This window comes from Metopolophium dirhodum, chromosome 1 (genome assembly GCF_019925205.1).
Source record: "Metopolophium dirhodum isolate CAU chromosome 1, ASM1992520v1, whole genome shotgun sequence".
In the NCBI taxonomy this organism is placed as follows: Eukaryota; Metazoa; Arthropoda; class Insecta; order Hemiptera; family Aphididae; genus Metopolophium; species Metopolophium dirhodum.
Window position 1 is genome coordinate 149,970,061 of NC_083560.1, and position 18,858 is coordinate 149,988,918.

At 32.8% G+C, this 18,858-nt stretch overlaps 1 protein-coding gene across 1 annotated transcript; it reads right to left on the bottom strand.

The window, feature by feature from the left end:
- Nucleotides 1–9,557: 9,557 nt before the first annotated feature.
- On the bottom strand, nt 9,558–11,478 carry LOC132934341 (uncharacterized). The gene is made up of 3 exons (XM_061000650.1): nt 11,095–11,478; nt 10,431–11,044; nt 9,558–9,816 (listed from the first exon to the last, which is right to left on the bottom strand). Exons 1-3 carry the CDS (start codon nt 11,476–11,478, stop codon nt 9,558–9,560), a joined length of 1,257 nt encoding a protein of 418 aa, XP_060856633.1.
- Between the last annotated feature and the right edge of the window lie 7,380 nt (nt 11,479–18,858).

Genomic DNA, 18,858 nt, shown 5'->3' on the forward strand with positions numbered 1-18,858 from the left:
AATCAAATCGGACCATATTTTTTCAATATAATAATTTGATTGATTAAAAACAATTAAAACATTCAAATTATTTCTTATTGTTTTTATATCTACTGAAGTATAACTTTGTGTTAAATAAATAACACTAATATTCTTTGATCTTGTTCTTATAAAATATTCAATTATCATGTCTTGTTTTTCTTTTAGAAAATCATCAAAAATCACTAAACTATTTTCTTCACAATCATCTACAGATATTATTTCATCATTAGAAAAATGTGTGTTTATAGAAGGTATATCATCAAATATTTTTTTAATATATTTATAGACTGGTTGATCAATATTTTTTGTAAAAATATATAGATTTAAATAAGGAATCCAATAATTTATAATCAGATTATACAACAAGTTTGTTTTACCACAACCAGATGGTCCTATAATTAAAACACGTGAAGGTAATTCAAATAAAGATTTTTTTTTATTTTCATCTTCAATAAAAAATTTTACTTTTACTTTATCCATTTATTTAAAAAAAAATATATATTTGGTAATATAAATAAGAAAATGGAAAATATTTTAAATAAATATGATAATTATATAATAAATAGCCAATATGAAAGTTATATACCTCAAATCACAACAGAATTAAATAAACCAAACCGAAATACAATAGTTATAGTAGATGGTAAAGATAAATTTCTGAATGTTAAAAATTCAAAACTTTATTTATTACTTGAATATGTACAAGAAGATGGTACTAAATATCCAGCAAAATCTAATGTTATGTTATCTGATAATGGTGGAGCATTTTTGTTTCAAAAAATTACAATTAAATTAAATAATAAAATTATAGATGAAAGTGAGAATACTGGAAGACTAAGTACAGTAAAAGGTTATATGAGTTATGCTGTTGATGGAAATGGTCCTACACAAAATTCAGGATTTCAATCTACATCTGAAGGGGGAGGAAGTGTCGAACTCATCATTCCTTTATCACACTTAGGTTTAGGGTCAATGAAAGATATAAAACAAATTTACAATGCTAGATTTGAAATAATTTTTACAAGAAACACTGATGATGATGCATTGATTCTAGAAACAAACACTGAAGCTACAGCAGAGTCAAAAAATGTTAAAGCAAAACGTGGTAAAGTTAATATTTTAGAATTAAAAGTTCAAATGCAAACAATAGAATATGATGAAATAACAAAAATTCAAATAGTTGATGAATTAATTAAGAAACCGTTTATTTTAGATTTTAAAAAATGGCAATGTATTGAAATCAGAAATCTTACTGGAAAAAATATAAGATGCGATTTATTACCTAATTATCGAAATAATGAACATCCATTTTTTGGTGTTGTTTATTTTCAAAAAAATAAACTAGACAATCAAGATAGTAATGCTACTTTTTTTGATGATTGTAATGTTGTAAATTATTCTTTTAAAGTTAATGGAAAAAAATATCCTAATGAATTGCAAAATCTTGATTTTAATGATATGAAATTTTGTCAAGCATATGAAGATCATATGAGTTATAAAAAAACCTATTATAAATCACATGAAGAAAATCCATTAATGTATTTAGATAAACAAATGTTTAAAAAGAGACCATTTTTTGTTGTTAACATGAGTAGACATCAAAGTCAAATTGCGGTCACCAACTGTACACTAATTTTAAACGTAGATTTCAGTAAAAATTTACCTGAGAACACAATTTGTTATGTTTGTTTAATTTCTAGTGCAGTGTATACGTTTGATATTGAAAGAGGAATAGTTGATGAAAGTTTTTAAAAAAAATCGTTCCATACTTTAATTTTTCAAGATATTTTATCTTGAAAAAAAAGTTGCCCTCGGAATTCCAAGGGCAACTTTTCATATTTATTTTTTGATTAGATCAAGAACACCAATAAATTCTTCATCAAAATTAACAATATTACCTTTCAAATCTAAAATATAAATTTTTATCTTTTGAAATCGATTTTTACTCACTGGTCTATATATCATTTTATGAGGTTTAATCAAAGCACTATTAGAATTATATTGAAATAAAAATAAAACTTCATCATAATGAGATAGCTCATCAATATGATGTGTAATAGATTCTTCAATTATATTACAATGTACTTCTAATATTTTGTTGTTATTATTTAATGATGAATTTTCTCCATAATGTGTATGTATTGTATCATTCAATCCTAAACTTAAATTTAAATCTTTATCAAATGAAAAATAATCTTTTGTTGTTATTTTAATACAATCACTATTATTTTCAAACTTCATAATCGAATTGAATAAACTATTTAAATGATTAATTGAATAATTTCCTTTTAATTCTATTTTACTATTTTCATTAGAAATAATACCTTTTATTTCTTTTAAGAAATCTTGAGTGTAAAATTTTGGATTTTTTTTTCCTATTACCGTATAAGTAATATCTGAGTGTATATACTCAACACCTGATTCTATTTCTTTCCATTTAGGCCATGTTTTATTAATAGGGAACAAACGTCTTATAAAATCAAAACCTAAACAATTTGACAAATATTCATCAAAGCACAGACCGATTGAAGCAGTTATTTTTAATAAATTGTTATTTATTTCAAGATTTATTTTAGGAAAATTAGCCACAAATTTAGTTCCGAATGAATTAAATAAATTTTCAATTTCGCCTATTGAATAAATACCTATAGATATTGTACCTAGTGGGATTTGACCATTTCGACCTAATCTAAATTCACATTCTTTTTCAATATTTATATAATATTCACCATCAATAGGATGATACATTTTTTTCTCACTTGTCATTGAAAAATCAATTTCACTGTTTTCGAAACCTAAATATTTTTTTAATTTTTCATCTAATTTATAATAACAAGGAGATTTGATTGTAATTCTATTAGTTTCATCAGAAAATGATATAATAAGTGGTTCTATTTCTTTGTTCAATTGTTCAATACTATATCTACCTGTTTTTATATGTATTATATTCTGTTTAATTGTTATACAACACTCTGATTCAATATTAATAAAATTGTTGCCTTTCAAAACTAATGAATAGAGACCTAAAAAATGATCACTATCATTATTGTGAATAGGTTTGTTTAAATGAATACAACCCTTTTTAACTTTTATAAATACCATTTATAAAAGTAAATTTATTTTTTTATTTAAAATCAAAATCATGTCTTGTTTTCCCATTCTTTAAAATTTTTTCACAATTATAAATAAGATTCAATTTTGTTTCCGAACATGTATTATACTGTGTTATTTTGTTTTCTGTAAATTCATTTGTATATCTTTCTGGTAAATTTAACATATATTCATCGTTTAATACAACACTTATTCTTTTTCCAAACTTTGTATCAATCATTATGAACTTATTTACTTTGTATGGTTTTCCTTGTTCCAAATCATTAAATTTTATAAATGTATATCCATTGTTCATTTTATTTAAAGCATCTTTAAAGTTTTCCATTTCCATTTCTTATTTATATTAGAAAATATATTTTTTTTTTTTTTCAATAATTTTTTTTAAAAATTTTCTATTTAAAAATTTTTTTTCAATATAAATATAAAAAATGAACGAAACTATATATTGTCTTAAATGTAAAATTCAAACAAAAAATATTAATGCAAATAAAATTCAAACAGTTAATGGTAGATGGAGAATTTCATCAATATGTTTTAAATGTAACACAAATAAAAGTAAATTTATAAAAAATCCTACAATTGGACATAATATTTCCAATAAAAAATTAAATGACCCAGATAAAATGATATTAGCTAATGAACTTCATAAACCAGTTAGAAAAAAATTTCCTAAACGAAGAATAATTACTAAAGGTATTGATGATTTATGGGCTGCTGATTTAGTTATAATGAGAAATTATTCTGATGAAAATGAGGGTTATTCTTATATAATAACTGTTATAGATACGTTTTCAAAATTTTCTTGGGCTTTAGAACTCAAAAAGAAAGATGGAATTAATGTTTCAGAAACATTTCAAAAAATAATAAAACAAGCTATATCACAAAATCATCAAGCACCAAAATTACTCCACGCAGATAAAGGTTTGGAATTTGAAAATAAACATTTTAAAAAAGTTTTGCAAGAATATGGAATTAAAATGTATCACACCCAAAATGAAGAAAAATCGTCAATTATTGAAAGATTTAACAGAACATTAAACAGTAAAATGAGATTACATTTTGAAGTTACAAATTCTAAAAAATGGATTAAAATTTTAAAAAGTATGAATATAATTTCAAAGACATACATCGATCTATTGGTATGAGACCTTGTGAAGTAAATAAATCTAACGAAGATGATGTTTTTCATAAATTATTTTCTACAAAAAACAAACCTAAACCAAAAATTAAATTTAGTGTAGGTGATAGAGTAAGAATAACAGCTTCTAAAAAAACATTTGGTAATAAATATAGTAATAATTGGACAAAAGAAATATTTATAGTTAATGAAATTGTATACACAAATCCTATTACTTATAAAATTATAGATTTAAACAATGAAGAGATTATAGGGAGTTTTTATAACCAAGAGTTACAAAAAACAAAATTTTAAATGATATTTTTTAATAGAAATTATTCTATTAAAAAATTGAATGTAAAAAAAAAAATAATATTTTCTATAATAAAGAATGGAAGGATTAAATAAAATTGAATCTTTAGTTAAAGAAATTGATATCAATAATAAAATGGATGTATTAAATAAAAAAATATATCCTGCTAAAACTTGTGATAAATGTAATTTAACAATTGGTTCCAAAAGTTGGTCTGCTCATTTGAAATCTATTCGACATCAAAAAAATGATATAGATCAAACAATTTTACCTTGTAGAGTTAATACAAAATATAATGGTGTACCAATTAATCAATATAGACTAAAAAATTTTAATTTTTTGAAAGTAATGCGAAATGAAATAAAAAAAAGTATACAAAAAAAAAATAATAAATGTTATGTGAAATTTTGTGCTTTTGAATACTATGAATATTCTGAGAGTATTAAATATAATCTAAATAAAATTCCAATTGATGGAAATGTTTTCATTATTAATCAAGGAGATGATGGTTTTGGAAATGGAAAGCCTTATGTTTCTAAACTATTACATTCACCTTCTTGGTTAGAACTTTGTCATATAGCCAATGATCAAATTATTGCAACAGATGATTATAATCACTATTATCTAGACGATATTAAGGTTGTTCAAGATTTAGGAAATATTAAAATGTGTGAATTTAGTATGGGATCTTAATATTATTTAAATATTATTTTTAATAAAAATTATTTTTATTAAAAAATTGAATGTAAAAAAATAATAATATTATCTATAATAAATAATGGATAATAAAAAAATTGAAACAAGTGTTAAAGGAAATGTTAACAATAATAAAATGGATAACAAAACTTGTGAAAAATGTAACTTAACAGTTAGTTACAAAAATTGGTCTAGACATTTGAAATCTATTCGTCATCAAAACAATGATCCAGATCAAACAATTATACCTCGATTTAGAGGAACATACAGAGGTACAACAACAAAAAATGTAAGAACAAAACAAGAGAGAATACCAAAAACAGATAAAACTTGTGATATTTGTAAGCTAACAGTTAAATACAACAGTTGGTCTAAACATTTACAGTCTATTCGTCATCAAAATAATGGTATAAGACCAAGAATATCAAGAGAGATAATACCTAAATCACATAGAGTTTTTAATTTTAATGAAGAAATATTTGAAATAAACAACACGATTCGACCTATTTTAAAAAAAGAAGAAACAGCATTTCAAAGTAGATTAAAAACTTATATTATTAAAAATAATATGGGTATTAAAGATATACAAACATTTTTAAATCGTTTAGATAATCCAGAAATAGGACGACTTAAACAAGAATTAAAAATAAAAAAAATAAAACAAACAAATTTAAAAGTAAATATTTGGTTGTATGCTATATATAAGAGAGGTACTAATAAAGAAAATATGGAATATGAGGAAAAAAGTTTTAAAACACCAAATAAAATTTTAACAAAAAATTCTAACTTAAATGATTTTTATACAAATACAAAAATTAAAATTGTAAAAGAAGAAGAAGATTTTATAATGAAAAAATCTCAATGGAGACTTCATGAAATTTTAAGTTTGGGAATAAATATAAATAAATATGTTCCTTTTAAGGGTTCTTCATATATTCCATTACCTAAAAACATTGGAAATAAAAAAGCTATTATAAATGTTAAAAATAAAGATGATAAATGTTTTCTTTGGGCAATACTCTCTGCCTTACATCCTGTTGAAGAACATGGAGAAAGAGTAACTAAATATAAAAAATGGGAACATGAATTTGATAAAGAATTTAAAGATATTGAATTTCCAGTAAAAATCACAGACGTTCCGAAATTTGTTAAAAGAACAAAAGATATTTCTATTAATATGTTTTGTTTAGATAACAAAGTAATTGTACCTTTAGAAACGAATGAAATCGAAAAAACTAATCATATAGATTTATTATATTTGACAGTGGATGATAAGGATAATAAAGGACATTATTGTTGGATTAAAGATTTAGGGAAACTAGTAGGAAGACAAAACACTAAAAATACTAAAAAAAGATTTTACTGTAAAATGTGTTTGAATAGTTTTGGTACAGAAAATATGTTAAATGAACATAAACATTATTGTACTAATAATAAAGCAGCTAAAATAATTCTACCAGAACCCTATAATAAAACTTTAGAATTTGAAAATTATAATCATTCATTAAGAGTCCCTTTTGTGATTTATGCTGACTTTGAATGTACACTTCAACCAATATATACTTGTCAACCAAATGATACAGAGTCTTTTACAAAATGTTATCAGAAACATATACCTAATAATTTTTGTTATTATATTAAATATAGTAATGGTGATTATAAACCACCTGTAAAATATTCTGGTCCAAACGTAGCTAAAGAATTTTATGAATGTATGAAAAATGAAGAAATAAGTATTTCTGAAATATATGATAAAATAGTTATACTACTTATATATATGTATGTTCTGGGACACTTCATATTATATCAATAAAAGATCACAAAGAAAACAATGTGCAAAAATATCAGAAAATCTAAATGCAATAATAATTAAAATATTTTTTAATATAATTGTTCTATTTAAAATAAAAATCTAAAAGCAAAAATGTATAAAAAACTTATATATTTAAACGCGGCCGGAAATTCCGACCACGTTAAATATCAAATATTTTTTAAGAAAATCTAAATAGTATTCAGTGATCTCTGGCCACCTGGGATTGCACGTAAACGTTATCAACAGGTCGGGTTTCCCTTTGGTACGCACTATGGTGATGGCGTCTTGATAATTCATCTTGTTGAATCGGTCGCCACCCGTGAACGTCGACGGCAATATGACCCTACGCCCGACCGCCATGGGATCGACGTGGAGCTGTTGGTTCACATGGTCCATGAGCCCTTGATACGCTTCGGCGAGGAGATCCCTCTGGTGCAAACGTATGTAGTTCAGATTGTTCGACTCCATTCGAACATACTGGTCGCACACATACATCTGCAACAAGAACCGACCTTGATGTAATAAACTAAACAGTTCATGCCTTTGGTCTCTCTGATACTCTCTGATACTGTTGCGATTGCGGACATTGTTTCGTCGGTTGCCCGCTTGCAACATCCCGTTATGCCAACCGGCCTCGCCGTACGGGAAAAACAGCGGATACAACATCGGATCCGAGTGACACGACCCTTGTGAAATGTAACGAATGGTATATATTATTTAAAGTGAATTGCTAAATCAACGATTTGTAGTAGCTGGGGGTTAGAGGATGGAGTATAGCAAGTACATAACCGCAAAAGAAAGGTTATTAAAATATTAACTCTGATCTCTTTGTATTCCAAGGATTTATAGTGTATATTTGTAAGTGATGTCTGTTATGAAGTCCAAACAAATCATGAAATTAAGCACCGAATTAATGTGACTATATTATGTTTGATTATTGATAAATTATATAGTACACTACATACAAATCATAACACGACTTATTGTCATACTATCACTACAAGATGAATATAATTTATAATGAATATGGTTTGAATTTAATATTGTTAATTTAACTTTATCTAAAATTTTATGTATACATAGGTCCCCTAGCTCGAATAGCAATACCTGATCTATTATGATTAAATTATGTCCTGAATAGAATTCCTGGCCTGTCTATTTAACATTCTAATCACTGATAAATCTTTGAACGACACTTATTATTCGGAGATGCGAACAATAATATAATTATCCTTCAGTCTTTCAAAAAAAAAATAGGAGAACGCTGCAGGATTTGTCAAAATATAAGTAAAGCTTATTAAAATAATTTAAAAAGTAATAGAATTTAATAGATTCATTCAGAACCTTAATTTAAAAAAGTAAAAACTAAGTAAAATGTACTATTAATTCTGAAAAAAACGGTTTTTGTTGCGTTTTCTATTTATAATTGTACTCAGTTTTTTAAGCACAAACTAATAATATAAAATGATAGTTATAAAACTGACAGTGCATATTATTTTAAAGTTAAAAGATAAAAGTCAGATAATTAGGTTTAATATTAAGACTGCAATTTGAGATGGAACATATTAATATGCGCTTACAAACTATTATTACTTGACACTATATCAATCTATTTTACAATATGGGATAACTATATGGGGTGGTACCTCTGAAAACACACTAAAACCACCAATATAATTTGATATACATAAATAAACGTGAATCTATAAGATACAACCTAAATATCAATTATTCAAAAAACAGTATTGGTCAGATATTTCTAGACTATTTAGGACCAACTTATTTCAATAATCTAGAAATTAATTTTAAGAGGTATCTAAGGTAACTAATTTGTTATCTCAATTACATAGTTTATAAGTTTCTCATTTTTGTTATAATTGTATCGAGTCTTTTTATAATTATATTAATAATTATCACATGCGAATTATTTATCTATATCAAAAACCTTATTTATGTTAATTACTGTTATTATTAATCTTAATTAATTATTCGCTATTTTTATATATTTAATATAATCTGTGCACTTTTCTGTCCATTTGTTAAAAATTGTTATAATGTTTGATTTAAAACTGTTTGAATAAATAAATAAATTGTAAATTGTATATGCTGTGTAATCTCTCTAGCTAAATAGCTTGTTCAGTATCCTTATATTATTTTATTGATGATACACGTGATGAGTACTATATGTTGATCCCCGCTGTATTTAATGTATAATGATGTAATTTAGTAAAGTATTACTGCACAAGTGAACGGGTTAAGGTCGGTTTTGACCTAACGAATTAGTTATTAAGTAATTATATTTCAAAATAATGTCCAAAATGTAAACTTAATGTAAATTTAAAATCACAGTGTCAGCTTTACTGTACAACAAAAACTATGATTCTATTTGATGGTGTTGATATTAATGTGCAATAAATATAGTGAATATAAGTGAACAATTTGAGACAGCTGTGTAAAAAATTGTGTTTTTAGTAAATAATTATTAACTAACCCGCTGGTATGGTTTGCATCCTGTGTTGCGGGTTGATTGGATTCGTATCGTAGATGACCAGATTAATGTCTCTTGGCGGACGACCCCCTTCACCTACGAACACGGCCGCAACTTCGTTTGCGGTGGGCAGGTTGTTTCGCCCGTCGTCCCGGGCCGCATCTCGGACAAAATGCATCGTCACTGGCCTAGGTCGCACACCTGCGGGATCGGCGTCGGCTAGGTCTCGTTCTGCCAGCCACACCTCACGCATGTTCCTGGAACAAATATAGACATGTATATTTTTATACTTAGACAGACTCCATTTAACTGCATTTAACTCTATAATTGTATAATTAACATAATACATAATAATAAATATATATATTATAAATGTGTGTGAAGTGTAGTAAACTTAGGAGACCACATAGGATAGGTAATAACAATAAAACCTATACTTCATATAAATCCAAGCATTAAATTAGTAATATATTTTGGTATAATTATGATATAATAATAAAAACGTCCCAGCCCTAAGTTATATTTAATGTTACCTATATCATTCATAAGTACATATAACTCTGTTGGTAGCAGAGTAAAATTATAATAAACACATAAAATACATATAATATTTAATATAATTTAAGTAATAAAGTAAAATTTTTTGCTTTGTATACTATTTTGAATCAACATTAAGTAATAACTGCAGTATATTGGTAGCTGTGTCTAATATCAACGTAATATCTAGTTTGACAGTTAACATAGTTAGTTTAATGGTTACAGTTTTTTTGTTTTTTCTGTCTACTTTGAGAAAGGTATCTGTAAAAGAAATTTACTCTAAGGGGCAATTTATATTCCTAATGTTAATAAATACAATAAATTTATATCTTACTTAAAAGCCATTGCGTACGGATTTACGTCTCGCAGAAAACCGTCCAATAGTCCCATCACAACTACGGACAGTTCACGATGATTTCTCTGCAGAGCCATCCCAACGCGGCGGGCGTTGGCCTCTGCGGACTCGAGGAAATACAACTGACAGTAGTTGGCATCTACTCGGTCAACGGCCACGTCATTATTTATCCTCTGATAAGTTTGGCCTTGGATACACATCGTTCGCGGTCCACGCCCTCGCAAACGCCTGTCGTCTGTGCCACAGCTAAACGCAGCGAATGCCAGGGCGTTGTTGTACCGGCGAATGTCGTCTCGGAATCTACGACCATCCTGTGAATCTCCAATCAACAAACTCATTAGTAAAAAAGGGGCGGGCAACAACGCGTGCTGTCCTGCAGCGGTCACTTGACCGTTGTTACAGCAAGTGGAGAAGTGCATATTGGCACCCTGGCCCACAACCTCGCCTTCGAAGTGGCGGGCGTTACACTGTGTGCAGATTCTGTTTAACGCGCCCGCGTTGTGCTGCTCTGGAAGCGGGTGTGTCACGCCTGCCGGCCTGTCAATTATTGGCGCACGCCCTCGGGGTTGTTCACCCACGGCAAGTGGTCGGAACTGCAATTTAAATGATAAGTTTTATCTATGGTTTTTTTTATAAGTAAGACATATTTACTGACCTCTTCGTCGACGTCTGGCTGCAACTCGTCGAGCATGTCCACAAACTCCAGTTCCGCTTGCACTTCGTCCATCTGCACTTCTACCACTTCCACGTCCTCCCCTCCTTCCATCTGGACTTCTACCACTTCCACGTCATCCCCTCCGTCCATCTGGACCTCAACAAATTCCACGTCCTCCACCACTTCCATCTGGACCACCTCGTCCTCCACTTCCTCCACACCTTCCATCAGGACCTCGACAAATTCCATGTCCTCCACCACCTCCACTCCTTCCACATCATCCCCTACGTCCACTGGGACACCAACGACTTCCACATACTCCACACCCTCCACTGGGACGCCGACGATCTCCACGTCCTCCCTCTCTTCCATCTCGACGTCCCCAAGCACCTAAAAGTTAGGTTGAGTTTAGAGTAGGTACAATTTTATTGATAATTCTATATAATTATAATAATAACAACAATAATTATTGCTATCTATGACAGTAAGCGTAGGTACCTATAATATGCAATAAGTGAATTTATATGAAATAAGGTTTATGTCACATAAATAAAAGCATACATGTTGTGGTTCAAATTTTTTTTTAAATAGTTACAAAATAATGTTTAGCTGAATGTGTGTTCAATGTGATCAAGTCACACCTATATACAAGCCCTGCCTAACCTAACCTTAATACAATCTTTTATGATAACATTGCAGTAGGTATATTGAGATAATAAAAGATGCACTGAATTTTGTTACAGTGAAATAAATAAATTTAAACTTTAAATTAAAACTTTGGTTGAATGAAGTTTAAAAAGTGAGCTGTATATTGAACGCTATAACTAAATCAAATATTGGCAATAAGGTTTATAGAATGTTTTTGCTGTTGTCATTTCGTTCTGGTAGTACAGTGTACCTACACACTTTATTTGAAATAAAATTAGTTATAAAATCATGTGATAATTATAAACCATCAGCACAGCAAGTAGGCTATTGGATTTGGTTTGCAGTCTAGTGAAGTATCAAACTGTAGCCACTGTGAAATACCGCCCACATGGGTAAATTGAAATAATAAACACATTTTAATGCACAAAAGTTGATGTAGTAGGTAACATTTAAAATAAAGTGAGATAATTGTAACTCAAACTACAGGAGATTAAACCTAGGTCAGTAATAAGTAGTGAGTAGTAGTAGTAATAATATTAAGAACAGTGTAAGGAAACGTTTAAGTATTTTGTTTATTGGTTGTAAACACCCATAATAAAAGTGAAAATACAGTGAGTTAACTGGAAATTACACTACCCATTGCGTATGAGTAGATAATATACAGTTTAACATGACATTTTGAAATGAAAAAAGTCCAACTGAACAACATTATATAGGTAACCTAACCTAACCTAAACAATAAGGTTGACCCAGTGTTTAATATGCAATCAAACAGCAATGTTGTTCGTAATTGTTTAAAGAATAAAAGCAATAACAAAAAATGATTATAATTTTATACAGAATGCAAGTAGGCTATTGGATTTGGTTTGCAGTCTAGTAAAGTATCAAACTGTAGCCACTGTGAAATACCTACCACATGGGTGTATATAAATAAACACATGATAATGCACACCGTAGTAAAAGTTGATGTATTAGGTAATATTTAAAACTAAGTGAGATAATTGTAACTCACACTACCTACAATTGTGTATGAGTGGACAATGACTTACATTTTAAAAATGTATTGTACTCTTTAACAGTAAGTGTCATATGCAATAAGTGCATTTATATTAACTCACATGATAAGTTGAATATAAGGTTTATGTTACACTTATAGAAGCATACATGATATGATTCAAATTATTTTTTAAAGAGTCTTCAATGTGATAAAATTAAGTACACCTATCAAATAATACACAGGGTGCACAGTGAACATATTTTATTTTAAACAAAGTTAGTCATACAAATAAAGTCAAGAAAGTATTGAAATAATCTTACTGTATAACAGTAAGTGTTAAAGTGAAATTTCATGATAATTTAAGGTTTATGATACACCCATTGTAAACACCCATAATAAAAGTGAAAATACAGTGAGTTAACTGGAAATTACACTACCCATTGCGTATGAGTAGATAATATACAGTTTAACATGACATTTTGAAGTGAAAAAAGTCCAACTGAACAACATTAACAAAATAATTATTTGTTTTAGTTAATGAATCACAATAAGCTTGACCCAGTGTGTAATATGCAATGAAACAGCAATGTTGTTTAAAGAATAAAAGCAATAACAAAATAAGAGTATAATTTAACACAGAATGTTAACCAACAACAATAACTTAATGCAAGTACCTATTGTAAATGGTTTGCAGTCTGGTAAAGCATTCAACAGTACCTAGCCGCTATGAAATACCTGGCACATGGGTTTATTGAAATAATAAACACATGTGATATTTTAATAACGTTTGAAACAAAGTGAGATAATTGTAACTCACACTACCTACAATCGTGTATGAGTGGACAGATGGCAGTTTTACATGACCTTTTACCACACATTAGTAGTAATATTACACTGTAGTGTATAGGGTAAACAGTGTACATATTTTATTTTAATCAAAGTTATTAGTTGTATAAATAAAGTGAAGAAAGTATTGAAATAATCTTAACATTGCTAACATATGTGACAAATGTTGTTAAATGATAAAATACTTATCCATGTAAGAAAACGTCAAATGTTTTGTATGTGTTATGGTGAAATTACATGATAATTTAAGGTTTATAAAAGTATACATGTTGTAGTTAGAGTAAGTCTAAGTCTAAGAGTATCACATGTGAAATGATAAAATACCTATCTAGTACCCAACTTACAAATGAGGGTAAACCTAGGTCAGTAGTAAATAGTGAATAGTAGTAGTAGTAGTGGTGGGGGTAATATTAAGAAGTGTGTGAGAAAAGTATTTTGTTTATTGGTAGTAGAATGTATATTATTACTTTCACTCAACTGTATAAACACAATATTAAGTATACAATATCAGATATGTAAACATGTATTGCATGGTTACTGTAATCATTGTTATGAATGTATACAATACAATATATAGTTTGTGGATAATGTAGCAAAGTAAATAAGCACACACGTATGTTAATATAAATGTTTTTTTAGCTGTGTAAGAAAACATTCCAAATGCCTATAATAATATAATAACTAACTGTAACCGTAGAACATGTATAATACTACTAAATGCCATTGAAGGTGTGTGAGCACTGAAAAAAATCTACCTAAATAACATCAGTACAATGCTATTGGTTAAGATAAATGTTGTATTAAAAATTAACAAGTACCAATCATAGAACAAAGAAATCCACAGAAGAATGTTTAAGTGGTTTCATACATATTAATAACTTTGAAGCATTGTAAAACTGTATTGCACTGTATAACAGTAAGTGTTATAGTAAAATCATATGATAATAATTTAAGATTTATGATATACCAATAAAAGTATACATGTTATAGTTAATTTTTCAGAGCTGTACAAAATAAGTAAGTAAGTAAGTAAGCTCTATCTAACAATCTATTGTTTGTATTAAGTATTGAAATAGTATAAACATTTCTAAGAGTACCACATGTGAAATGATAAAATACTTATCTAGTACACAACTTACAAATAAAGAAGAAAAGACCTAGGTCTGTAGTAAGTAGTAGTTGTAGTAGTAGTACCTAATATTAAGAACTGTAAGAAAACGTTTGAGTATTTTGTTTAATGGTTGTAAATACCCATAATAAATGTCACAATAAGCTATAAAAGCAATAAAAAAGAGTATAATTTAATACAGAATGTTAACCAACAACAATAACTTAATGCAAGTACCTATAGAATAGTATCAAAATGGGTATATTGAAATAATAAACCCATATGTGATATTTTAATGCACACTGTATTAGTGAGTATAGTAATGTAATGATCAAGCGAGTGAATCTTATACGGTAGGTGCAGCCCGACACTATTTGTTTAATACAGTGATCAAAGGTTGTATGTTGGTTGTCACTCACTACTGACGGCACTGCTCCAACAGTTAGTCGACGGCGATGTACGGCTCCTCCGTAGTAATCACGACCGGCAACAAAATGCCTTGAACAGAGCTTGGAGTGAGCCAATATCTGTCGAGCATTGACACCATTGTCCTCGGCGAACATCACCCATTGACGCTTCCGATCGACATTTGCTGGAAAACTAATACAATCATCGTATCATGAATAGTTGTGTTATAATATGTCAAAAGTAATCGTAATAAGTACGTATACATTATATAAATACCCATGCACTGAAACGCCATCCACGCCTTCGACGTTGCCACAAATCATACAATGTTTGACCATTGTTATATTTGTCTGAAAAGATATATAATAACATTTTTAAAAGGTAATGGCCAAACATTTAGTATATTTATTATTATTATTATTATTATTATTATATTATATATTATATTTTAATAATAATGTAATATAAGCAAAACTCCGTGTTCGTATAATGGAATTATCTTATCAGTACCTATGTTATCAGTTAATAATCCGGTGTTGTGTGTTTATTTTTAGAAATGCAGTAAATATTATTTGTTCACGGTAGGTATAAAATATTATTACGTATACATAGAGTATTGAGTATGAACTAAAAAAAGTGACATACTATTGTAGGGTGATGTCCGCACACACAATATGGTCTTGGAAATCGTAACTGCAAAAAGCGCGCGCGACGGCGGCGGACGTAAAGCACGTCGTCTTGGCCACGGAGGGCCCGCCGGGAAAAAAGTACGGTCACGCGCGGCCTCAAAATCTGACGGGGAACGCGAATAAGTCATCAACGGGGAGGTCCGACGTCTCCAATAGGAGTAAAACTCGAATTTTGAAAAAAAAGGTTAAATTTTCGTTCAATACGAATAATAATATGATAAGGCAAAAATGATAGCGAAAGGAAAATGACAAAAAAAAAAATGTGAAAAAAAATTCCGAATTATCACGGCCGCCGCAAATTATCTCCAATCCCGGCGGCCGGCATCGAAACCACGACCCCGGGTCATCCGCACCAACGCCTTGCCTACCTACCTACCTACTGAGTTGAAAACTGGAGTCGAATCTATGACTCTTAAGCCGTTTAGCCATCCCGTCGAATCGCGAACGCTTTCCCGGCGTCCGCAGAGGGCTATTGAGCCGGCGATTCCACCGCTTCGGGCGGCAAACGACCGGCTCCGCCACTCTCGGACGTCGAAAACGCGATATTCGCGAAAAATATCGGACCCTCCGACGCACGTATTTATGCCTGTATATAGTAATACCCACTGGACGGCGGCGATAGGGGCATTCTGCTCTCGGCGTCGTCCCGCGGCCTCGGGACTCGTCCCAGAGGAAGTACGGCCGCCGGCAGCCTATAAATTTAGCGGGGAACGTGAATAAGTCTTCGACGGGGAGGTCCGACGTCTTCAAAAGGGGTGAAACTCGAATTTAAAAAAAAAAACGTCAAATTTTCGCCAAATCCGTATATCCCGATAAGGCGAAAGTGATAGCGAAAGGAAAATGACGAAAAAAAAAAACGCGAAAAAAAAAAATTCCGAATTATCACGGCCGCCGCAAATTAACGACAATGCCGGCGACGGCATCGAAACCACGACCCCCGGGTCATCCGCACCGACGCCTTACCTACCTACCTACCTCATGAGTTGAAAACTTGAGTCGAATCTATGACTCTTAAGCGGTTTCGCCGTCCCGTCGAATCGTGAACGCTTTCCCGGCGTCCGCAGAGGGCTATTGAGCCGGCGATCCCACCGCTTCGGGCGGCGGACGACCGGCTCTGCCACCCTCGGACGTCGAAAACGCGATATTCGCGAAAAAAATCGGACCCTCCGACGCACGTATTTATGCCTGTATATAGTAATACCTACTCGACGGCGGCGATATCGGTGCTCCGCTCTCGGCGTTGTCCCGCGGCCCCGGGACTCGTCCCGGACGAAGTCCGGCCGCCCGCGGCCTAGAAATTTAGCGGGGAACGCGAATATCGCGTCGGCGGGGAGGTGAGACTTTCGAGAGAGCGGTGAGACGCGACTTTAGTCGAAAAAGTCGGAAAACTCGGTAAGACGGCGACGACGCCGCCCTTTTCGCTATCGTTCTCTACGCCGCGGCGCTCTAAAATATTCAAGTACGGCCGCGCGCGGCCTATAAATTTAGCGGGGAACGCGAATAAGGGTCGAACGGGGAGGGCGGACGCCTCGAAGAGGGCTAAAACTCGACTTTTCGAAAAAATTATCGAAAAACGCGGGCGCCGGCGGCACTCCTATCGCACGTCGTCTCGGCCGCGGCGGGCCCGCCGGGAAAAAATTACGGCCGCGCGCGGTACGTAAATTTACCGGGGAACGCGAATAAGGTCCGAGCGGGGCAGCCCGGGGACCCCAGGGGGGGGTAAATCACGAAAAGTGATAAGAAGGAGTGATAACGCGTCGACGGCTCCGCCGACGCCGGGAGACCGCCCGTCGAATTTTTTCATTGGTAGTCTCTTACGCTGGTACGAAAAATCGACACAGGCGGCGCCCTCAGGTTTCTGTTTTATACTATAAGATGATAGCGTTTGTTTGTATGTTCGGGATAAACTCTGAAACTACTGAACCGAATTCGAAAATTCTTTCACCAACACAAAACCGTTAGGCGGAAGCGAGGAAGCGGGGGCTAAGGTCCATCGCTGCCGTAAGAACTGCTAAAGAAACTGCGGTGACGACGGCGGCGGGGGGCTCGGATCCCCCGCTGCTGAGCGGAAACCGACCACTACAGACAACACGAGGCCACCAGAACTCTGAAGGCGGCAGAGTGAGGGCAGGTCTGGGGGACCGCCGGCTACACCGGGCCGGTGTTCCCGCGCCCCCACGGGTGAAGTGCCCGCCGGTCGGGGAGGGGCTGGCGAGTCCCTGGAGCGGTCTGACCTAGGTCGCTGAAAGGGCATCGAGGTAACCTCGTGAAGACTTACTGGCGCTCACCCGCCTGGCGAGGACGGCCCAATCAGGTCACGACGAACCAGGCGTGTAGAATGACCAGTACAAGTACACACCTGCTACCGGCCGCACCAAGACGAGTCACGTTGAGAAACAGGCTGACTAATCTGGCCCGGGAAAGGGGCAGGTCGGGTACGGTCTTAACGAAGCTAGCCCTAGAGCTTCGAGTTAACTGAACTGTAATCACAAGGGCCCGGGGCAGGTCATGCTTGGTGCTAGCGAAATGACCAAGGACCTCCGAGTTCCCTGGGCCACCTGTACCTTCCAGGGTGGCAACCTGGTGGTTTAGGACATGCTAAGCCACAAAAGGTTTGAAATGGGTAGGAAGGCGGGGGGGCGCTAGAACAAGGCTACACCCTCGAGCGCCCTCACGAAAAAGCTCACTCATGATTGTGCAGAATCGTGAGGAGCAAAAAGAGCCGCGGAATTGAGGCCGCGGCTGACGATGTCCTGCCCGGGTACAGGACTGGGCGGATGACGAACGGCCGGAAGGCGTCTTCGCACCCCCGGGCCACCCGAGGGCCCCGTCCCGATCTCAACGCCAGTGGAGGGCGCATCTCCAAACCGAGCTTCCCGGGATAATAGGAAGCACCTGGAGGTGGTCTCAGAGACTTACCGGTGGCGACGGGGAAGGGTCATCAATGAAGGAAAAGAGGACTGGCTAGGCAGTTTTCAGCAGACCAGCCATTCCGACAGTATACCCCAGAGATGGGCAGCTTGCCAAATGCAGGTCCTCAAGGATCAATCGCAGAG

Excerpts from the sequence above, each read along its gene's own strand:
- LOC132934341 (XM_061000650.1), bottom strand. The coding sequence starts at position 11,478 with ATGGAAGAGAGGGAGGACGTGGAGATCGTCGGCGTCCCAGTGGAGGGT. Across the intron at positions 11,045-11,094 it reads ACGAAGAGGTCAGTAAATAT|TTCCGACCACTTGCCGTGGG; the intron begins GTCTTACTTATA and ends TTTAAATTGCAG. Across the intron at positions 9,817-10,430 it reads CCGTACGCAATGGCTTTTAA|GAACATGCGTGAGGTGTGGC; the intron begins GTAAGATATAAA and ends TATTTGTTCCAG.